This window comes from Vipera ursinii, assembly GCF_947247035.1.
Source record: "Vipera ursinii genome assembly, chromosome: 2".
NCBI classification, from domain to species: Eukaryota; Metazoa; Chordata; class Lepidosauria; order Squamata; family Viperidae; genus Vipera; species Vipera ursinii.
Window position 1 is genome coordinate 184,492,866 of NC_139513.1, and position 24,259 is coordinate 184,517,124.

The 24,259-nt window shown below is 45.2% G+C and overlaps 2 protein-coding genes and 1 long non-coding RNA gene across 5 annotated transcripts in view; 1 reads left to right on the forward strand and 2 right to left on the reverse strand.

The window, feature by feature from the left end:
• The window catches only part of LOC310635488 (uncharacterized protein), a 310,115-nt gene extending 291,611 nt beyond the window's left edge, over positions 1-18,504 (reverse strand). Inside the window, exon 1 of the mRNA XM_083354481.1 lies at positions 16,906-18,504. Within this exon, the coding sequence (XP_083210607.1) occupies positions 17,542-18,492 (951 nt within the window). The 5' untranslated portion in view covers positions 18,493-18,504 and the 3' untranslated portion in view covers positions 16,906-17,541. The remainder of the gene's footprint in view (positions 1-16,905) is intronic.
• The window catches only part of LOC310635498, an 838,887-nt gene that overhangs the window by 65,438 nt on the left and 749,190 nt on the right, over positions 1-24,259 (forward strand). The window lies entirely within an intron of this gene.
• Positions 1-24,259, reverse strand: part of GABARAPL1 (GABA type A receptor associated protein like 1) — a 97,248-nt gene that overhangs the window by 38,411 nt on the left and 34,578 nt on the right. The window contains exons 2-4 of one of the 3 annotated variants that reach the window (XM_083354504.1): positions 16,405-16,467; positions 10,873-10,951; positions 8,046-8,124 (exon numbers count right to left, since the gene is read on the reverse strand). In XM_083354504.1, the coding sequence (XP_083210630.1) occupies positions 8,072-8,124; positions 10,873-10,951; positions 16,405-16,467 (195 nt within the window). In that variant the 3' untranslated portion in view covers positions 8,046-8,071. Of the gene's footprint in view, positions 1-8,045; positions 8,125-10,872; positions 10,952-16,404; positions 16,468-24,259 lie in introns of those variants that run through there. The other 2 variants (XM_083354502.1, XM_083354503.1) reach the window with 2 other exon arrangements.

Below are 24,259 nucleotides of genomic sequence, written 5' to 3' on the forward strand. Positions count from 1 at the left end.
TGTCTGCCAGTAGTAATTTGCTTAGTCAGAGTCATTTGTCTAGGTTTTCTCATTTTCAGGTCCATCATGTCGAAAAAGCAAGTTATATAGTTAAAGATGGAGATACTGTTGCTGAAACCATGGTGATTGGTGGTGTTTATTACATAAAACCAAAGTCTAAGCCGCAAGAGCAGGCAAGTATACCAGTTCCAAAAAGGGAGAGCACAGGCCCAGTGAGAGATGTCCCAGAGAGATCCTGTTGCTACTCCAAAGGCTCCTAAAGATAACAAAAAGACAACTAAGACACAGGTTGCTCACAGCAAGCCTGAGGTTCCTAATAAACATGCTACTGTTGAGAATTCACTAACAGGTAAACCTTTGCATTCCAGGTGTATCCATAAGTAGCATAGAAGATTGGGTCATGCCAGTTTCCGTGTTCTGAAGAAGATGCCAGGGTTCGCAAGAGGTTTGGATCTAAAGGGGTGTAAGGTGTTCTTGGACTGTGCTGTCTGCAAGAAAGCCAAATCCAAAGCAGCAGCAATTCCAAAACGCGCTACACGCCTGTCAACATGCATTTTTTATTTGGTACACACTGACATAGTGGGTCCTTTTGCACCAACACTTGGTGGTAAAAGATATTTCTTGACAATCATTGATAATTATTCTAGATATGGATATGGATATTGTATGAAAGAAAAATCTGAGACCTTTCAGATCTTTAAAGACTTTGCTAGTCTTGTCTATACCCAATTCGAGGTCAACATTGCCAGAATCCAGAGTGATCGCGGTGCTGAATTCATGTCTCAGCGTTTCCAGGACTGGATGCATGAGAATGGGATGGTACATCAGACATCTGCTCCTTATACTCCAGCTGAAAATGGAGTGGCAGGACGCAGAAATGGAGTTCTGCAAACCATGATGCGTTGCCTTCTTGAAGATGCTAACCTCAGTCTTCCATACTGGGGTGAAGCTATCAAATATGCTAACCATATCATCAACCGTACTTTATCAACCGTAGTGTGATAAATCTGACCCCTTATTTCATGTTGTATGGACACAAGCCTGATCTCTCACATCTCCATATTTTTGGTTCATACACTATGGTGAATATTCCCTTAGCCCAAAGAAAGAAAGGGGGTCCTGCAGCAAAAAGGATGAGATTTATGGGTATTGATGATAATTCAAAATGGAGCAAATACATTGACTCTCATCATGTTATTGTGGTTTCACAATCTGCTACTTTTGAGGAAGATGCTGACTGGTCTAGGATTCATTCTAACGATCCTGGAGTTTATTTTCCTAGAGATGATGTTGCTGATGCCACACAACCTGATGATCAAGATTCACAGGATAATGTTCCTTCCATGAGTTCTTCTCAACCTAGTATTCCGTCTACGTAAGCCGCCATTGCTGCCGCTGGCGATGATGATGAAGACGAGGACGACACGGAAGAAGAATGGACGGTTGTTCCGAGACGTTCCAAGAGGTCCACAAAGGGAATCCGTCTAAAACGTTATTTGTGGCAAGTAACAAAAACACCTGTACCTTTGATTTAATTTTAGTTCAAATGATACCGGTTCTTAAGAAAGATTCTAATCTGGAGGAATGGCAGCGAGGTATCAATAAATTTGTATGGGCAGGGAAAAGGCCACGAGTTAAACTAAAGATAATACAGGATACTCGTGAAAGAGGTGGTCTTAAAATGCCTAATTTTAAATTATATTATGAAGCTGCTGCTTTAGCAGGAATAAGTGATTGGATCAATTTGACACAAGAGAGATTATTAAATCTTGAGGGCCATGACTTGTTGTTTGGCTGGCATGCATATTTGTTGTATGATAAGAAGGTAGATAATGTTTTTAAAGTGCATATTTTAAGACAGGCATTGTTGAGGGTTTGGAAGAAGTATAGACAAAAATTAGATTGTAAGATACCATTGTGGGCAATCCCAAAACACGCGATAGAAAACATACATGCTGGTTTCAAACATGATGTGACTACGTACAAGGAGATTCTAAGCTTGGAAAGAAATGTCTGGTGTTTGAAACCATATAGTCTCTTGCGAGATGAGAAGATTGTTCAGACTTGGTTTCAATATATTCAGCTACGGGCCAGGTGGAAAGAAGATCAGAAAAATGATTTTACAGTGTCAGATGAAAACCTGATAAAGCAAATCAGAAATCAGGGTCCAGCACATATTAAACGGATGTATCTTGCCTTGATAGAAATTGACTCAGAAACAGAACTCGTTAAGGATTGTATGATTAAATGGGCCCAAAATATCCAAGAAGTTATTACAATGGACACATGGGAAAGGATTTGGGTGAGGAACGTAAAATTTACACAAGCTCAAAATTTAAGAGAAAATTTTTATAAAATGTTTTACAGATGGCATTTAGATCCTAAAAAGCTGGCAAGTATGTATCCGAACTATCAGCCTAAATGCTGGAGGTGTGGTGAAGAAGATGCAACATATTTTCATATATGGTGGACTTGTAAAAAGGTTAAGGCCTTTTGGATAAAAATTTGGTGGAACATGCAGAAGATTTTCAAGCAAAGGATAAAGTTTTGTCCGCAACTTTTTTTGTTGGGTATAATTACAGATGCTACGGTTGTGGACATTAAGCTGATGTTGAATTTAATTACGGCAGCAAGACTCTTAATAGGTCAGTATTGGAAGAAGGAGGAACTGCCGACTGTAGAAGAATGGACTTTAAAGGTTTCTGACCTGGCAGACATGGCAAAGATCTCGGCTTATTTGAAAGATCAATCGCAAGAACGTTATGTTATGGAGTGGAGAAAATGGATTGAGTATATCCAGAACAAATATGGGACTAAGAAGTTTCATGTAGCATTTGAATAAGTCTTCCTTTTTTTTCTCCTCTTTTTTTCTTTTTTCCTTTTTTTATATATCTTATATTAATAGTGTTTGTAATTACCCTATATGAGCTAGAGAGAGATGGATTTCAGAGTTTATGGTTGTTAGCATATGAATGTTTACGATTGGTTTTTTTTTTCTTGTTCTTTATACCTTGTACTTAGCTCTGGGAAGTCGGGGGGGAGGGGGGGAGGGGTAGGGAGGGAGGGATAGGGGAGGGTTAGGGGGGATTGTTAAAGATAAAATGCATGATAAAACTTTTCAATAAAAAAAAGAAACTTCAAGTGTTTATGCCTGCAAGCCCTCCAGCCAACAAGAAAGTTGGGTCTACAGGATTAAGAAGAAGCCAAATGGTGAGTCGTTGTACAAGGCCAGACTTGTAGCCCAGGGTTTCGCTCAACGTTATCCTGAGGACTATACAAATACATACTCACCCACAGTGCGGACTGAGAGTGTGAAAATCACCTTAGCCACTGCAACTATCCTTGGCCTAGAAGTTTTCCAGTTTGATGTTGAAATGGCTTATCTACACATTGATCTTGATGAAGACATCTACATGAAAGGTCCTCCAGGTTTCTGACAGCAAGAAGGGGATACCTGGTTTCTACACAAAAGTCTTTATGGTCTGAAACAGTCTGGTTTAATGTGGTACTTATGTCTTTCTGACAAACTAAATTCAATGGGTTTTATTAAGTCCAAAACAGATGAATGCGTGTTTACTAAAAGATCCGATAATAGGTATGAGATAATTCTTGTTTATGTCGATGATATTGTTTATATTGGTCCAAATAAGCAGATGAGTGAGGTTTTTGCTAAAGCTTTACAAAAGTTTTTCACATTGAAGTCTCTAGGATGTATTAACACTTATTTAGGTGTTCAAATTGCCAAAACTCAGAAGGGGTTTAGCCTCACACAAGAAGATAAGATTGAACAACTGTTACATCACTGCAACATGGAGGACGCTAAGCCTGTGAGTATACCCATGCAAACCGATTTTCACAATTTGGCACATGAACCAAGTCCTGAGTTCGAAGATCAAACACTATATCGCTCAGTCATTGGGTCGCTGCTGTATATTAGTAGTTGGACTAGACCCGACATTGCACTTAGCGTTAATCTTTTATCTTGACATGTAGGTAAGGCAAAACAGTTTCATTGGACATGTGTTAAAAAGTTATTGAGGTATCTAAAACACACAAAAGACATAAAGTTGTTGTTGGAACCAACACATACTGATTATGCAGAGTTATGTTGTTATGCAGATTCAGATTGGGCGAGTGATAAGAAGTCACGGAAAAGTACTTCAGGTTACATGATGTTCTTAAATGGATGTCCTGTTTACTGGCATGTGCGTAAATATAATGTTGTTTCTTGTTCCTCTACAGAAGCTGAGTATGCTTGTGTGTCTGATGCATGCAATTCTTTAACCTGGTTTGATGCTTCAGTCACAGATAGCTGGACACATCCGATTCGACCGATCACTGTGATGGAAGATAATGAATCTGTGGTTTATATTTCTGAAACACGTTTTACAGGTTCAAGGTCCAGACACATTGACATCCGATATCAAAACATAAGACAACTGGTTAAAAAAGGTTTTGTGACATTACAGTATGTGCCTACACATGATCAAATTGCTGATATGTTGAACAAACCACTTCCTACAGCCCAGCATGAGTATCTGCGTGAGAAGATGTGCCTTACTTGAGTCTTCACTTTGCTGACGAAAGAAGGGGAATGTCACTGCACGTTTTTTTTGTTCGTCAGAAAAGTTCATTTCTAACTGTACATTTCCCCTGCTTTCTACACCTGTGGTGATAGCCTTATCTGGTAACCATAGTGAATCCCATATGACCAGTTATGTTATGGTTTCAGACTGTTATGTGCGCATGTCTAGAAAAAGTTCTCACAGTTATTCTTTATTGTCTTTCACTTTGCTGTTACTGTCTGTTATGTTAGGATGTAGTCAGCTAGCTCTCTTTATAATATATATTTAGTTTTTATATTTTTGTAATTAAAAAGGTATTTAGTAAGATTATGCGTCGTGTTTTATTTCCTTCCTTCATGCACATCATGCATCCTTTGAAGCACGGTCCTTCGCCCTCTACTAAGGTGATTTATATCTTGACAAGCATGTCCTTCATGAGGGGCAAGGGGTACACATTGTCAACGCTCATGCCATCCAAACATCTATAATCCAAACACAGATGAAGAGACCCATCTCCCCTCCCCCAAAACAGTACTGGAGCAACCATTTTCAGTCTGGCTGGTTGGATGAATCCCTGAGCCAAACTTTTATCTATGAATTGACAAGTTCTTCTAACTCCCTGGGGGTCATCAAGTAGAGGTTTGGCAGTGTGGCCCTGGGGATAATCTCAATAGCACAGTCCATGGGTCGATGGGGGGGGGTAGTCATTGGAGCCCTTTTCATTGAAAACTTCAGCTAGGTCATAGTACTTTCAGGGTATGCCTTGCAGCTCCTCATAGCTCATTGCCACCACTACCTCGTGGTTAGGTTCCTTTTGGGGGCTGCGATGGCTACAAGACAGAAAACTGTGTTCCCTGGGGAACTTCAAGCATCCTGTTCTCCAATCCACCAAAGGGTTCCATTTTTTAGCCATGCCAATCCTAAAACAAGGGGCCATTCCACCCCAGGTGCCACTATAAAGGTTAGAGTCTTGGAGTGGTTCCCCATAGTTACCTTCACGGGTGTTGTGGTGAAAGTGCTGGGATACCCCCTGCAACAGACCCATCTAGCTGGCAGAATGAGATTGGCTATTTTAACCTCCTTACATGGATCTCTAACTTTCCCACTAGGGTTGGATTTATTAAGCATCTAGTGCAGACATGGCAAACACAAGGCCCGGGGGCCGGATGCGGCCCGCAAAGTGGTTTCATGTGGCCTGCGAAGCCATCCTGGAAACAGTAAGGGAACAGCCCCCGCTGTCTTGGCCCCGGCCCAGGCTGGCCAGGAGCTAATGTACAATTTCGTGGTGGTCATCTATGCTGAAATACATTCAGTCTTAGTTCCACAAGGCCATCTGGAAACAGTGAGGGACCAGCCCGTGCCATGTCGGCACTGCCCCCTTGCCGCATGCTGGGGAGGTATCACCCTTTGTGAGGAATGAAGAAATGCACCATCGCTTGGAAGTGGCCAGCACATGGCCCTACTTTGGGCAGGCTAGGGGTTGGGTCAGCATTGTGCTTCTCTTCAGATTCATGCCACCCGGCTCAGCCTCTTGGCACTGTGAGTAGAGCACCCCGCTACCTGCCTAAACCAGGCAGGCTAGGGGCTGGGCAGCATTGCGCAGGTAACATCAACTCTCACGCTGCTCATGGCATCCCCTCCCATAGAGCCCACCAAGCCAGATATGTGAAGTAGGCGAGGGCCGTGTGCTGGCCATTTCCAGGCAATGGTGCATTTCTTCATTCCTCATGAAGGATGACACTTCCCCAGTTGTGTTACTTGCCTGTTTTTCTCCCTCATCTCAAATATTTTCCCACCACTCTGTTCTTTGGAAGGAAGGAAGGAGAGGGAAGGTCTGAGGGAAGTCCTACCTTAGTCATGCCCTGCTGCCCTTTCACCATCCCCTTGCCCCCTCCTCCTGGTTTATGCTGGGGGGGTCTCCCTATTGCTAAGGAAGCTTTGGATACAAAGCCAGGTCTCATCACATGGAGAGGGAATGGGCCTCCCTCTTGATTTTGCCTTCGTACCCATCATGAGCAACCTGGCTAAGGAGAATAAGCACAGCAGCAGCAGCAGCCTTGAGGAGGAGGTAAATGCAGCTGGGCACCCTCTTGGGGAAGTGGGGCTGGGCTTAGTGCCATGGGTGCTTGAGGGCTGGGCTAGGCATTTGATCTCTGCGCCACCATCCATTTCCCCCCCCATGGCCTAAGGGGAACAGTGAGGCTCCTCCAGTGGACCATGCCTTGGCCCTTCCCTGGTCCCATCTCCTTCTGCCAGAGACCCTCAGATCTGTCCCACTCCTGCCCAGGCCCCCATAGGCACCCTTGACACAAATGATGTAGAGCTGGCCATGCCCACCTAGTAGGCCATACGCACTCCAGCCATGCCCACCCAGTAGACCACACCCACCCTGGCCACACCCAGTTGGTCCCCCGAGGGCAACCGCCATGCTGATGTGGCCCTCAATGAAATTGAGTTTGACACCCCTGATTCTAGTGCAATCTGAGTCCAGTAAGGCCTTCAGGGCTACTTTCTTCTCCATGCCTGGGATTAGCATTTCAATGGGCATGGTTACTGAGGCAATCGGCCCACTTACCAAAGGTTTGTCATCATAGTCGCTGTCGGACAACTCCGGGTCTTTCTCTGGCAGGGTCAGAGTTCCCCCTTCCAACTTTGCGGACGAGCAGAACTCTATGACCTCAGTGCTATTCAATGCTATCTCCCTGGGGTACTGGGGGGGGGTAATCAAGTTCCCACTGGTTGGTCTCCCTTCTGCACTAGGGTTTTCAAATGGCATTCTGCAGGCCAATGGCCCTCCTTGCCACACTTAAAGCAGGCAGTTGAACATGGTTGTGCTGCAGGGTTCTTTGCTGTTTCCCTCTTTCCTTCAGGTGGGGACTGTCTCCATACTCTGCCAGAACAATGTTGGTTTTGGGCTTTGTCAATCTCTGCCTCTTTGGCCAAGATACACCAATCATGGAGGTGGGCCAGGGCTCCTCTAGTATTGCAATCATGATACAGGTCATCCTTTAACCTGTCTTTAAAACAGCTCACTAGAATATCTTCTGGCCAGTTAAGGCCAGGTATTGAAAATCCTCATTGTATTCAGCCACAGGCTGGCAGCCTTGTCTGAGCATATTGATGCAACCCTGGGCTTTTTGATCTGCCAAGGGGTCTTCAAACCGATGTGTAAGGACCCACTTCAACCTACATCTTAAGAAAACAAAACTCCTGAAAACGGTTTCTTCCAACAGGAATTTTTATTAAAAGAAATTGACTGAAGGCATGTTAGACAGGATCTGAGGGATCCCCCCACCATTCAATGTTTTAAAGTATGCCCAAGCAGCCCCTCACCCCGCAGTTCTTCCAGGTGATTCAAACCAGCTGATTTCTAGGTGTTTATTTTAGGAAAGAGAGCATTAGTCCAGCTCCATCGGCACAATCATTCAATCCTCTTATTACTCAGATTCCAGGTGTTGCATCTTTCCCTCTCCTCTTTTCCCTCACTGTCGGTAAAGAGAAGAGCTTCAGAGGGGCATAGGATGAAAGGTAGATGGCCACATTGTTATGGTTAGCAGACCTGAAGTGAATCAACAAAAGGTTACTTTGTAGTGAATAGAGGAGGTGAAGAGCCTTGGTGGAGCAGTGGGCTAATGCCTCCTTAAGTAACACCAGCTGCCTGCAGTTAGTGCAGGTTCGAGTTCCACCAGGCTCAAGGTTGACTCAGCCTTCCATCCTTCCGAGGTAGGTAAAATGAGGACCCAGATTGTTGGGGGCAATAAGCTGACTTTGTAAAAATGCCGCTGGGGGGGGAAGCCCTAATAAGCAGGCATATACATAGAATGAAGGCTATTGCTAAGCACATTGATTTGTGCTTCTTAGATTGTAAGCCGCCCTGAGTCTTCAGAGAAGGACAGGATATAAATGGGATTAAAAAAAAGTGAAAGTAGTAAAAACCCCATGCATACCCTTTTGTAGTATGACAGAATCCAGGAGATAGTAAAGATTGGTTTAAATCAGAGAAGATAGATAGAAATGAAATATAACTGGATTCTGACACGATGCCTCTGTGCGGCCATAAATCAATTGAAATTTTGAAGGTCAGGCACATCGGCATTGTACAGGGTTACCATCCACATAGCTGCTGTACCCTCCAGGGCCAGTGTGACAACTCTGACCTGGACTCCCTTGCTTGGGAGATCCTGGCCATACTCCTGTATGCAGGTCAGGATGTGGGCCAGGAAGAACCCCAATTGCTGAGGGTCCCCATCGAATTTAAATGCCAAGGAGGGGGACCTCTTCCACTTAGGCAGGTGGGTTCCTCGGGCTCTGCAGGCATCTCCTCCAGCTGGTGTGGCTCGAGCTGGGGTAGCTGGTACCATTGCCCCCTCGTGGAGTCCATGGCACTTGTTTATGCTTCAGGGATGGATAGTTCACTTTCCCCCTTCCAGCTTCCTCCTCACTTGTTTTCCACAGGTGTTGACTTCCTCCTCCTTCAGGTTTTTGGAGGCTTCCACCATCAGGTCTATGGCCTGTTTTAGAAAATGATCGGCCTGGCTCAGCGCTTCATCCTCTTCCTCAGCCAGGTTGAGTAAGTGCTTCATTTCGCATTTCCACCTTCTCTTTCGGCTGGCATGGGCAATGGTCCACTTTCCGAGATCTCCCTTCCCAGTCTTCCTTCTTCCCTATGCCAATCAACTATCTCAGTTTCAGTAGGGTTTCCATGGCTGCTGCTTCCTCTCTGGAATTGGAGGATCTATCACTCTGCCCAGCGATCGGCCTCCTCTCATTCACTGCCATGGTTAGACATCATGTGCATGGTTCCTATGGTAGGGCTTTCCTTCCCTCCAGGTTTATCACTTTGCAGATCTTGCCTAATGTAAGGACCTGCCTCAGCTAATACTCTCAAGAAAGCAGAACTCTTGAAACTGGCATTGTTTCAACAGGAACATTTATTTAGAGTTAGTGATAGCAGGAGAGCTAAGCAAGATCTAAATTTTTTCCGTGTGAAACATTACATTAAAACTGCCCCTTCAAACCCTTCCCAGTGTTCAACTGTCCCATTTGATTTTAGCCAATCCACAGGTGTGAAGTTGTTATGGGAACCAGGCAATAAAGTGCAGTTCCCAAGGTTTCAGTTCCTCCATGGTCCCATCTCATCAGACTGGAGATACAGCAGATGGCTGCAAGCGCATTCCTCCCTCCTTTCACACCCAGAGAGAGTTACTTCAAAGAAGATAGAACAAAGCAAAGGAAAGATATTCCAGAGCCTGCAAAACTTTCCCCCTTAGCCACAGAGCAAAGAGCAAACCTCCCTCCTCCCAACAGAATGGCAGTACCTGAAAATGAAATGCAGCTACTGGCTCAAACTATCCTTTTTGTTCCTTGGCCTTGCTCCACTAATTATGAGGGATGATTTTCAGTCCACATGGGAAAAATTAGTAAAAATAAATTCTCATCCTTGGGCTTCTCTCCAGCATGATAGGGAGAAAGCTTTCATTAAACAGCTAGTAATGGTCACAGAGTGCTAAACTGGATTTAGCCAGGTCTGCAAATTTTATTGACAGTGAACCCAATAGTTTCTCTGCCTCTGCTATAGCATACAGTACTTAACTAATCTTGAAGTACCTGATCATTGAAGGGCCTTTACTTAGCTACAATGTCACACCCTCTTCACAATGTCTTTGAAAGTTGATACAAAGATACATTGTTTACCTAGAAAAACAATGCTCCAGTGACTCTGGACACATAGAAACGATAGAACATATACTATAGAATATATTACAGATATATTCATATTAGCCTCATCTCACCATTATCACATAAATACCCAGGACAGACAGGACAATTCTACACCTCCCTGCTGCTCTGAGATACTAAACCTATCACAACATAAAATGTTCCCTGGTGCTGGGCAGCCGCATTTGAAATTTGTCAGAAGATGATCTCTGGCACAAACCAGTTTTAATGAGCAGCTAGTTTATCACTATAGAGTGCTCTACATTATTTAGTCTGTCATGTTCCCCTAACCCTCCTTTTAGGCTCCTTTTAGATTCTTTTTATATTTTTGTTTTTACACTTTTTAGCTTTTCATATATAATTTTATTCTGTTGCACTTTTTATGCTTTTAAATTTATTATACTCCATCCTCCTTACATTGGTCTTTGACTTTAATAAAGCTTTATTTGAAATCCTGATCAGTTTGGCTGAAGTAAAAGAAAGGGTTTGTCCCAAAGTCACTAAGTAACACCAAGACTGAAATTGAAATTAGTCCAACTACTACTTAGCAGGTAATATAGTTAAAGCTAATGAAACAAGATACACTTACCCGTGAGATCTGATGGGACAAGATACTTCCTCTTGTCTAGATCAGATACTCTAGCTTTGGGTGCCTTCTCCACTATAACCTGGAGAGAAAGGAACACAAAATAAACAAATCTCTTTGGAAGAGGCCATATTATCTATTGATCCTTATAAAACAAGTATGGGACTTCTCATTACAATATACATTCATATCTCTCCCATTATCACTATGTTCCCCATCTTTTTTCACACGTACATGAAAAATATTACTCTATTTGAAAGAAAAAAGTCAAGAGTCATTAGGCCCAGTACTCTTCAATATCTTCATATGCAACAGATGAGGGAATAGAAGGGGAACTCATCAAATTTGTAGATGACATTAAGCTGGAAGGACTAGCTAACACCCCAGAAGACAAGCTCAGGATCCAAAATGATCTTGACAGACTTGAACAATGGGTCCTATCTAAAAAAATGAAATTTAATGTGGAGAAAAGTAAGATTTTACATTTTGGCAAGCAAAACCTGGCTAAAAACCAGTAACTGTGAGAGGGATTTTGGAGTCCTAGTGAACAATCACTTAAATGTGAGACAGTAGCGTGCGGCAGCAGCCAAAAAGGCTAATACAATCCTTGGTGTATAAACAGAGGCACAGAATCAAAATCACATGAGTTATTAGTACCGATCAATGCAGCTCTATGTTGATTGGCTGCTGCTATTGCCTTCATACCTAATCTCTGAAGCTACTCATTCAAACCTGTCATTCAGCAGCAAGCATGAGGCTGCTGCAGTGCCACCCAGGCTGGATGCTATCCTGTTTGCTATGGAGTTTGTTTCCATTGCCTCATTGGGCTGAACTGCAAGCTCCATGTTGACTGGCTATAACTGTTGCCTTCACACCCCAATCCCTGAAGCTGTTCATTCAAACCAGCCACTCAGCAGCAAGCAGGAGATTGCTGTGGCACTGCCCAGGCTAGGACCAAATGAGGCCTGCAGGGACACTGGCCTAGTGGCAGAAAAGCAGAAGTTTTTTGCTCAGCTGCTGGTGAAGCTTTTTTCTTTAGATCTCATGTTCTTCCAGCTTCACCAGCATCTGAGTAAAAAACTGCTGCTTTTGTCCATGTGGGCCAGCCTGTTCTGGAACTCTGGAGTTCTTAGAAAAGTAAGCAATCAGAAATGAGGTGGGGAGGAGCAAGTGGAATCTGGGAGGCTAGCAAAGCAGGCCCAGTGCCTGTGGAGACCTGGCAGGGCACAATTGGGGAAAAATAGGTAGACAGCATGTTGCAGCATCTCTGCGGTCAGTCGTAAGGGTGAATGACCACTGTGGTGCTGCAACATATGTAACTTCCAGACCAGATCATAAGTATTTTATTGGGGGGGTGTCATAATTTTGAAAAATTGCTAAGTGAACTGTCGTAACTTGAGGAATACTTTTATTACAAGGACAAATTATGCATTGTAAAGATCACCTGAAGTTGGGAGATACTTCCAATGTAATCTACCAGATTCCCTGCATGGATTACTATTATAAGGACAGACTGACTATGACTCTCTCTCTCTCTCTCTCTCTCTCCCCCCTCTCTCTCTGTGTGTGTATCTTGCTCTCTCTGTGTTTGTGTATTATGATCGTAAGCCACCCAGAGTTACCTTATTTATTATTTATTTTATTTTTTGGATTTGTATACCGCCCCTCTCCCGAAGGACTTGGGGCAGTGTACAGGGCAATTAAAACACTATATACAACACATAATATATAAAAATTAAAACAAATTAAACAAGTAGCCTTGAACAATAAAACACTTTCTAAAATTTTAATTTTAAATTTTAAATCTAAAATCCCAGTCCCTCAGTCCAGGCTGGCAAGTTCGAATAGCCAAGTCTTCAGGTCGCGGCGGAAAGAGTGAAGGTCGGGAGCCATCCGGAGCTCAACAGGGAGCTGATTCCAGAGGGCAGGCGCGCCCACAGAGAATGCTCTCCCCCTGGGAACTGCCAGTCAACATTCCCTGACTGACGGCACCCTGAGGAGGCCCTCTCTGTGGGAGCGCATAGGACGATGGGAAGTTAATGCCGGCAAAAGGTACTCCTGTAAATAACCCGGACCCATGCCATTTAGGGCTTTATAGGTCATCACCAGCACCTTGAATCTTACCCGGAAGACAACTGGAAGCCAATGCAGCTCGCGGAGCAGAGGTGTTACATGGGAGTATCAGGAGACCCCCATCACAACTTGTGCGGCCGCATTCTGCACCAGCTGGAGCCTCCGAGTGGTATTCAAGGGCAGCCCCATGTAGAGAGCGTTGCAGTAGTCTATCCGAGAGGTCACGAGTGCATGAGTGACTGTGCGTAGGGCATCTCGGTCCAAGTAGGGCCGCAACTGGCGCACCAGGCGAACCTGGGCAAAAGCCCCCCTGGTCACAGCTCCTATATGATTGTCAAAACTGAGCTGTGAATCAAAGAGGACACCCAAGTTGCAAGCCCTATCTACGGGGGGGGGGTAACACCTCACCCCCTATAGATAAAGATGGAATAGAATGGACAACCCGAGATGCCGGTATGCACAGCCACTCGGTCTTGTCGGGATTTAGACAAAGCCTGTTCCTCCCCATCCAGACCCTCACCACCTCCAGGCAACGGGACATCACTGGGTTGATCTGGGGTGGAAATAAAAAGCTGGGTATCATCAGCATACTGATGATACCCCACCCCAAAACCACGAATGATCTCACCCAGCGGCTTCATATAGATGTTGAACAGTAGGGGCGAGAGAACCGACCCCTGAGGAACTCCACAAACGAGAGGCCTCAAGGCCGACCTCTGTCCCCCTGCCAACACCGACTGCGAACGACCCAGGAGGTAGGAGGAGAACCACTGTAAAACAGTGCTCCCCACTCCCAACCCCCTGAGATGCCGCAGTAAGATACCATGGTCAATGGTATCAAAAGCCACTGAGAGGTCTAATAGGACTAGGACAGAGGAGCAAACCCTGTCCCGAGCCCGCCAGAGATCATTCACCAGTGCGACCAATGCCGTCTCTGTGCTGTACCTGGGTCTAAAGCCCGATTGGTAGGGGTCCAGATAATCCACTTCCTCCAGGAACAGAGGAAGCTGATGAGCCACCACACTCTCAACAACCTTCTCTAAAAAGCGAAGGTTGGAGACCGGACAATAGTTGTTCAAAATGGCCGGGTCCAGGGCAGGCTTCTTGAGGAGGGGCCTCACCACTGCTTCCTTCAAGGCAGCGGGGAAGCTACCCTCTCAAAGAAGCAGTTATTACTGCCTGGAGCCAGCCTCGTGTCACCTCCCGAGCTGCAAAAACCAGCCAGGAGGGGCACGGGTCCAATAAACAAGTGGTGGAACTCAGCTTCCCCATGATCCTGTCCACTTCTTCCGGAGTCACAGGATCGAATTCTTCCCAAGTAATATTCCCAAGACCACTTGATTACCCATCGTCAGACCCTGCCCAGTCGGTGTCCAAGCCGGCCCGAATCTGAGCGATTTTATCTGCCAGATATTGACTGAATTCCTCGGCACGACCCTGCAGGGGCTCTTCCCTCACCTCCTGATTCAGGAGGGAGCGAGTCACCCCAAACAGTGCGGCCGGGCAATTATCTGTGGACGCGATGAGGGCAGCGAAGTAATTAGACTTCGCTGCCTCCATTGCTGCAAGATAAGACCTCGTGAAGGTTCTTAATAGCAATCGATCAGACTCAGACCGGCTGGACCTCCAACAGCTCTCTAGGCTCTGTCTCCGATGCTTCATCTCCTGGAGCTCCACAGAAAACCATGGTGCCCGCCAGGATCTGCGCCAGGTCAGGGGCCGCATGGGAACAATGTGGTCGAGTGCCTCCGTGGCCGCCCTTTCCCAGGCTTCCACTAAGGTATCGACCGGGCTGTGAGCGAAGATGGCAGGCACAGATCCAAGCACCTCCTGGAACCGTTCAGGGTCCATTAGGCGCCTGGGACGGAACCACCTGGTTCGTTCCATAGCCCCATGACAGGGGGGCGAAGCGGAAGGCCAGCCACAGGAGGTGATGATCGGTCCATGACAGGAGTGAAATAGCTGGAGATCCCCCTCCCAGATCATCAAGCCACCGTCCAGATAGAAAAATAAGATCGAGTGTGTGACCCCCCCATGAGTCGAGCCCCAGGTCCATGGCCGTCATGGAGGCCATAAACTCCCAAGCCAACCCCGACGAACCTCCCAGGGACGGCAGGTTGAAGTCCCCAAGAAACATAAGTTTGGGGAACTCAACCGTCAACCCAGAGAGGGTGTCAAGGGCAGGGCTGCTGCTACACAGGTAGGTGAAAGATACGCCAGCAACAACCTCAACTGAGCCCCAGGCCCAAATCTCAGGAGGAGCGACTCACACCCTAATATCTGAGTAACGGTAGCCTCCTGCGGACACAAGGTCTCCCTTACAACCACCGCAACACCCTCACCCCTTCCCTGAGCCCGAGGCTGGTGAAGCACACGGAAACCTGGTGGGCAAAGTTAAGTCAGAGGGACACCTCCCTCTGGGCCCAACCAGGTCTCAGTAATGCAAGCCAGATCGGCACGCTCCTCCTCAACCAACTCATGGATAAGGGGAGCCTTATTAACTACCGATCTGGCATTAAAATATACCAGCCTGAGCTCAGGGGCCTGCTCATCCCTGCTCCCGGGAATACAGGGTACATCTGGGGGGTTGGAGCACGCCACCTCTCAGAGATAACGGGGGCGCGCTCCCGAATATTGATGTGCCCCCCCGTGTAACCACCTATTGCCATTCCCAATCGTCATGGGGATCCACAACCCCACCCCCCTTTCTGGAGACCCGGAGGCGCCCAACCCAAGCCTAATCCCACCGCGACCTGTCACAAGCCTGGACTGAACCTCGGTTGGTGGAAGCCCCCCGATTTCCAACCCAAACCGCAATCCAACCCTCCCCCTTAACCTCTTAAAAAATTAGCTAAAAAACAGATCAGGGGTCTCTTCCTAAAAATAAACTGGAGACCCCAATCCATGCCTAACCATCTTACCTTGATGGTAAGATGGTGGCCAATAAAATTTATAAATAAATAATAAATAAATAAGACTATCATGTCACCCCTAGTTAGAAAGAAGAGGGCTAGAAAGGGCCTTTGAGGTCTTCTCGTCCTTCTCTTTGCTAGACTAGACATTACTAGTTCCTGCAATTGTTCATTTATTTATTTGATTTCTATAGTCGCCCATCTCAGCAAACAACTCTGGGCATCTCACAATTCAAATCATATATTACAAATACAATCTTAAAAACTTTTTAAAACAATAAAACACTATATTTCTACTCTTGGTGACCAAAGTGATGCTGTGGCTGCCCAATTGCTCTTCACAAATTTGGGCAGCTTACAATTTAAAAAAAATTAAAAAGAAAATATATCTCAAAGAAAAGAGAATGCAAAAGACTAGAAAAACCAACTCTATAACACACAAGACCAAAAGGATAGAACCCCCCCCCCGAAAAAAAAATTCAAACAAAATAATATCTTTACAAAATTACTTTGGCCAAACCTCAGAGTCTTTTGGTAACGTAGATCTCACCTCTTTTGGAAAGATAGTTTCTCCAACATTTCGTAGTCTAGCATCTAAATAGTATACTGTATACTGAAAATAAACATGAAATGGACATTATACAGTACACCCCATTAGGTTTATAAAGCATACATGCCTTATATGCTTTTCTGAAGATGAAATATTCAAACACATCAGGCCATTTCTCTTCGAGCTACAGATAATATTAAACATTATACATAAAGCAATAAAGTCATAGATGACCTCCATCTATCATTCATCCTATCACAGAATGATCTGGTAGAATAAATATAATAGCTCAAAATCCCTGCTATCCCATTGTTCTCTTATTCAAACTTCAGCCTTTTCCTATGACAACTCTGTACATGTACTTTTTTTTTATTTAAAAAGTTTTACAATACATTTTGACTTTAATCCCCCCTCCCCCACCCCTATCCCTCTCCCTCCCTCCCTCCTCCCCCCCCCCGACTTCCCAGAGCTAAATACAGGGCATAAAATCAAAAAACAAACATAAGCACCCCTATGTTATCAACAATAAACTATAAATTCTATCTCTCTCTAGCTCATATAAAATGAGTACAAACAATATTAATATTACAAATAAAGTAGAAAAGAAGAAGAGGAAAACAGAAAAAGATCTTTACTCAAACTAAATTTTCTTAATCCCAATCATTCATAATTTCAAAAAAAGAAAAAAAAAGGAAAAGAAAAAAAACTTTCACCTGCTATTTGCATTCTCCCACCTTTCTCTAATTTCCAAACAAATTCTCAGTTACGCGCCAAAAGCGCTTATCTCTGTTAATCTTAATAATCTCCGACCAAACTAAACTATAATCAAAAATAGTTCTTGCATATATCACGCCAAATGTCTCGCAGTTCCAAATCATCCTTAAGTTCAAATAAAAGTTCAAATAAAAAGAGTATATATATAAAAAATTAGGCAATCTCTAAGACAACTTGTTGTTAATTAGGAGCTTACATACCCATTCTTAGTTCAACACATACTTTAAGTTCATAACCCTAATATACTTTTCTAGCAAGCAAATAACATCAATCTTAAATTGTGTAAAATATTAAAAAAAAGAAAAAAAAACTTTCTTTCTCCTCTATAATAATTTTACTCCATTGACATTCTAATCTAAAAATTTAATCAGCAATCTTAACACCCCAAAACTTTTGGAGCACCTCTGTCATGACCCCCAAAACTTCTTTAGACCGCTCTCCTCCCACATCTTCACTGTAAGCACACTTTGAAGATTCCATAACTTTCTGCTGGTCTTGCTCTTGCCTCGCTCTTCTTAGGGCGGCATGCGTCATCTTCTGGCCTCCTGCAGCAACCGATGAGACTGTGGCTTGATCCCCTCCAACACCATTGTCCTCTGTCTGTCTATCTGCAACATCTTGAAGCTTTCCCACACCGTATCCTTTTGCAGCTTCCAAAAATGATAGGGGGGTTGCTTTTAACACATTACTATAAAAATCACGTGCCTGAGCCACAGTAACCAAACGATGTCTTTTACCTTCGTGCGTCGCCACCAACCCAACTGGAATCTCCCATCTAAACTTAATATCACGTTTCTTAAGTTCCTGTACTAGAAATGCAAAATCTTTCCTTCTCCTTAGGATCTTCGGAGGGATCTCTTTTAAAACCAAAACTTCTTGCTCAGCCACTACCAAATTAGTATCATAAGCAGCTTGAATGACTTCATCTCTAATTACTCTCTTTGTAAAATAGACCACCACATCTCTGGGTAACTTCCTCTGTCTTGCAATCCATGAATTTACACGAAAAACTTTGTCCATATTTCCCTCAATTTCAGATGCTGACTGGCCCAGTACCCCTTCCAGAGCCTCAGAAATCAGCTGCTTTAAATCTTCTTTACCATTCTCCTTTAAACCCCTAATTCTAATAGCATACTGCATCTGATTATACTGAACAAGGCTCAATTCTTCGTCCATTTTATCCCTTATATTTTCATTTCCTAATACCTTTGCTTCTAATATAGAGTTCTTTTGACTGAGATCCTCCACTTTTATATCCAGCTGTAGCACGCATTCAGCTACGGATTCAACCTTAGACAAGATGTCCACCCTCATTGCTCTCAGCTTCTCTTCCATCTTCTTCTCCAATTTCTCCATTTTCTCCTCCAATTTCTCCTCCAGCTTTTTCAACTTTTCATCTATCATATCAGACATCAATTGTGCATGCTTTCCAAGAGCGTCTTGTAAATCCTTAAGCGTCAATACCGGGGGAGATGCAGGAGGAAGCAAAGCTTGCAGTGAGGTCTCTTGCACCAGGGAAGACCCCGCATTCCGAAGAGCTTTAGAAGTTTTAGCCGCCATCTTCCCCCACTTTCACTTATTACGCACTTTCACTTTAAAGCTATAAAATCCATTGAGCTAGAGAGTAAAAATAAAGAGTCCACTTCACCTTGACCTCCTGTACCACTCTGCCTGCATCTTGATAATCAAAAGTATTTCCTTTTGGCAGGGGTGGTTGCTAACGCCTGGCTCTGCTCCAAAAATCCCAGAGCAGAGGCACTGCGCAGCTCGGAGCAACCCAGGCTTCGGGGGGGCTCATCCTTCAGCCGCCCAAGCTCTCAGCTCAGGCGGCCCCGGAGAGCTCAACCCCTACCTGGGGCCTCACCCCCTCCTCTTCTCCCGAGGAGGGGGCTTCAAATCCATCTAAACAGCTGATCGGCGCTGTTTACGATGGAAAAACACAGCTGCGGAGCGGGCAGCCCGAAAACGGCTGTCTTTCGACGTCGCGTCGCCACCGGAAGTAACTCTGTACATGTACTTGACTTACAACTACAATTGAACCCAAACTTTCTGTTGCTAAGCAAGGCAGATCTTAAGTGAGTTTCCCCCCATTTTATGACCTTTTTCCCACAGCTGTTAAGCAAACCACTACAGTTTTTTTTAAAAAAATTCCATTTATATCCCGCCCTTCTCCGAAGACTCAGGGCGGCTTACAAGCTTAGCAGTAGCCTTCATGCTATGTATATGCCTGCTTATTAGGGCTTTCATACACCCCCCAAGTGGCATTATTACAAAGTCAGCTTAATTACCCCCAACAATCTGGGTCCTCATTTTACCTACCTCGGAAGGATGGAAGAATGAGTCAACCTTGAGCGAACCTGCACTAATTGCAGGCAGCTGGTGTTACTTAAGGAGGCATTAGCCCACTGCTCCACCAAGGCTCTGCATGATTCATGTTAAGTGAATCATGCAGACATTAAGCAAATCTGGATTCCCCCATTAATTTTGCTTGTTAGAAGCTGGCTGGGAAGATCGTAAGTGATAATTGTATGACCCTACAACAATAACAGAGTGAGCGCCTGTTACTCGTCCCAGCTTCTGCCAACCTAGCAGTTCGAAAGCATGTAAAAATGCAAGTAGAAAAATAGGGACCACTACAGTGGGAAGGTAACAGCGTTCTGTGCGCCTTTGGTTTCTAGTCATGCCGGCCACATGTCCACAGAGACGTCCTCGGACAAGTGCTTTGAAACAGAGATGAGCACCAGCCCCTAGAGTTGGAAACGACTAGCACGCATGTGCGAGGGAACCTTTACCTTTACCTTTTTACAACAATACAGGTAATCCTCGACTTACAACGGTTCATTTAGTGACCATTGAAAGTTACAACTGCACTGAAATAAGTGATTTATGACCATTTTTCTCATAACAGTTGCAGTATCCCTATCACATGATCAAAATTCAGATGCTTGGTAACTGATTCATATTTATGACTGTGGCAGTTGTCAACATTGTGACAATGGATGCTCCCGCTCTGACAACTGAGGGAAATTGCAACCATTTTTCACTCTGCTTTCAGCATGCTTTTTCTGCTGATTAGGAATCTGATGTAGAAGGGGGATGGGGTGAATGCTTGAGCTCAGCTAGCCATAATAATAATGTAGCTCCATGGGAACACAAGGACACAAACTAACAATGTTTTGGTGGGCTGAGTAGCTGGAGAGGTAGCCTGCGCTTCAGACTAATCAGAGAATGTGATTTATGACTGCTTCCAGGGGGGTGGGAATTGCAATTTGTTACTTTGTATCTGAGGGAAGGGAATTTAGTTTTGGGTTCAACTATGTAGTGCTGATACTGTGTATCATAAAATGTTCTTTAAGGAAGAATTCTTGCCTTGAAGTTCTTTTTTTAAAAAAATTCCATTTATATCCCGCCCTTCTCCGAAGACTCAGGGCGGCTTACAAGCTTAGCAATAGCCTTCATTCTATGTATATGCCTGGTTATTAGGGCTTTGCCCCCCCCAGCAGCATTATTACAAAGTCAGCTTAATTGCCCCCAACAATCTGGGTCCTCATTTTACCTACCTCGGAAGGATGGAAGGCTGAGTCAACCTTGAGCCTGGTGGGATGCGAACCTGCACTAATTGCAGGCAGCTGGTTTTACTTAAGGAGGCATTAGCCCACTGCTCCACCAAGGCTCTTTTGATGGGTTTCATTTTTCAGAACCATGACATTAACCCAAAACTACTCTCTACGTTAAGTATCTTGGGGTCCTGAGCTCCAGTCACCTTCCCAAAATCAAGGGATAGGCTGACAATGACTCGGGGAAGATCTCAGCATGGAGGAAGAAGAAGCACCTGTAACCAGCACCCCTGCCTTGGCTGCTGCCTCAGCAGAGGGAGTGCAAGCCATCATACCGGCAGGTAAGGGAAGTTCAGAACTCTTGATGATGGGGGCAAGACCAAAGACGCGGGAGCTGCTGTGGTCCTCAGAGTGGACCCTGCCCAGCAAAGACTCCAAGCGTCCCAAGACAACCCTGCCTAAGAAGAGCTCTTCAAAAGCATCGGAGGCTGATTTGCAAGCGGGGGCCTCACAAGAGTCACACTCCCCGCACCACTGGAAAGCCAAGAGATTAGCAGCCACCGAGGACTCTGAAGACTGGAAATACCTGTCTGCAGTCCGCAGCCAATCGGTAGAGAAGTTAATGGAGAGATTCAAGGGGCTGGAAGTGAAGAGTGGGGAACAGCTCTCCCACTCCTCACATGCAAGTGAGTATGATGACTGGCAGGATTGACACCAATCTGTACCTGAGAAGCTGTAGCCCCACAGACAGATCGTGAGTGGCTTCTCCACATCCAAAGCACCAGTGATAACCTCAAGCCTGGTGAGAAAGAAGAGGCCCGACCACAACTAAGGACGCAGCAGTCTGGGTTGTTACCACTCCTCAAGGACTCTGGAGAGCCGCTTGCAATGCATGAGTCCAGCCACCAGAGAATCCCTGACCAGCATTGCTCATCACAATCTCCTGACAGACGCCACCGCTATGATAGCTCCAGATGGCAAGACTATGATGACAGCCTTGATAGATGACCTCATTACCAAAGCCCAAGGCATCACCGATACCATTGAAGCCCAGATCATTACCGGCACTATGAGAGCCCTGACCATTACTACTATCGGTCACACAGTCCCAAGCATCACCATAGATGCCACACGAGACCGAGACCTATGTGGAGAGAAGACCCAAATGTGGATATTCAACACAATTTTATTCAGCAGCTGGGAAGACTCTGTGACCTGTTGGACAGGCAGCCACAGGTTGGGACACAGCAGCCACTGGGGGGCCTGCAACAACCGACCTCATTCAGCCAGTTAGATGGATCCATAGCAGGGGGAGTGCCACTTTACCAGTCCATCTATCCCTGGGGGACCACAAAGAAGACATAATATTTGTAGTGACCCCAGGTATGGAATGCCCAATGATCCTGGGGTTGGAGTGGCTAAAGAGATGGAACCCCTGGATAAATTGCAGAATGGCAGAGCTCAATTTCTCAGAGGGGGATTGCGCAAACTTAACACCTCAAAGGCCCCGACAAACCCTAGGAGTGGAGAAAGCATCAGTGGGAGAAGAGAAGGGGTTACCAGAAATACTGGAAGTCTTCAGCGAGGAACAGCTGGATGAGCTCCCTCCTCACTGACCCATGGACTGTGCTATAGAAATCAAACCTAAGGCAAAACTCCTGAAGTCCAGACTATACTCCATGAGCCCTAAAGAGACGGAGATGGAAAGATTCATAAATAAAAACCTAGGAAGGGGATTTATCGAACCTGCCAAACCCAATGTGACCGCCCCGGTCCTCTTTAGGGAGAAGAAGGACAGCACTTTGCGTTTGTGCATGGATTACCATGCCCTGAATGCAATAAGTGAAAGTAACCTGTATTCCCTACCCCTCATGAAGGTCACATTATCCTACCTATTGAAAGGAAGGATTTTTACCAACTAGACCTAAGAGAAGCGTACTACCGCGTTAGCATCAAGAAAGGGAAGACCGCATTTAATTGTCCAATGGGATGCTACCAATTCAAAGTTTTGCCATTTGGACTATAAGGGCCCCACAGTATTTATGCAATTAATCAATGAAATACTAAGGGAGCACCTGTTTAAGGGGGTCCTGGTTTATTTAGATGACATCCTTATCTTCACAGAGTCCAAAGAGGAGCATAACATTCTAGTCAGAGCAGTTTTTAAAAAACTGTGAGCTGCCCACCTATATGCCAAATTATCAAAATGCAAATTCCACCAGGAAAGAATAGACTGCCTGGGGTAAATGAAGGGGTGGGGCTCAGTGAAACCCAGCCAGCCACTGAATTGGACAATGGAATGCCAAGCGGCATTCAAGAGGTTAAAGAGACCTTTTCCTGCTGAACCCATAATGAGGCACCCGGACCCAGATAAACCTTTCATAATACAGGCCAACACAAACGATGTGGAAGTAGGGGCAGTATTATTACAGGAAAATGATGAGAGGCACTGCAACCATGTGCGTATACATCCAGGAGACTCACTGAGACAGAACAATGCTGGGCTGTGTGGGAGAAGGAAGCGTACACTGTGAGGTGGTCATTACGTATGTGGCGTCATTTCCTTGAAGGGAATAAAATCCCCTTCCAGGTCTGGATGGACGACAAAAACCTGAAAGCACTAAAAACACGCAGAAATCTCACTCCTAAGCAAGCCTGCTGGTCTCAGCACTTTCACCAATTCCGTTCACACTCAAACATTTGCTGGGGGGAAAGAACTTCGTGGCAGATGCGCTGTCTCGCATGCCCCAATATAACAGCACACAAGCCACCAATTCTAAACTACTCATGTCCAAACAACAACTGGCAGTGCCAGTAACCACCAGAGCCCAGGCCAAAATAAAGCCACAGCTGAATAGCCAAATTGAATTCTGGAAGACTTTAGAAACAGATGAATGGTTCCAGAAAAATAGGCACAATCAAGGATAGGCTGCCATGGGTGGGGGAGACGTTATATATACCAGCCACCCAGAGGGTCAATTTCATGCAGCTGTGCCATGATAGAAAATCAGCAGGGCATTTTGGATTTGTAAAAAATTTACATTTACTTAAAAAAAAATTTGCCCAACATTGCGGCGGTTGTGAGCTGAGCTCCGTAAGCTCCGCAATGGGCTGCAACGAATTGGGCAGTTTAAGAAGCTCCATGGGGGCTTGACATCTCTATCAAGGTTCGGAGTGGGGAACAGTTGCCGGGCACTGTTTTCTGTGGTGTGGAGGTCTTCTTTTTCCCCCCTGAAGCTGCCGTGTTGATTAAGATCCTCACTGCCGCGGATCAGCTGTGGATGCCATTTTTCGGGGGTGCAGAGGTCTCTCCTTCCCTCTGGAATGGTGGGGGTTGAGAGGCTTTGGCAGTTGTAGATTTACACTGCCGCCTTAGGAGAACTGGTGGATGCTGTTTCATGATGCTGTGGCCTCCACACACCCCCACCCCCGAGTAGCAATGATAGCGAGAAGATTATGGTGGCTAAGATCAATTTTGCCGCCTTGGAATCAGCTGATAGGCGCAGTTCTGTGGCACGAAGACT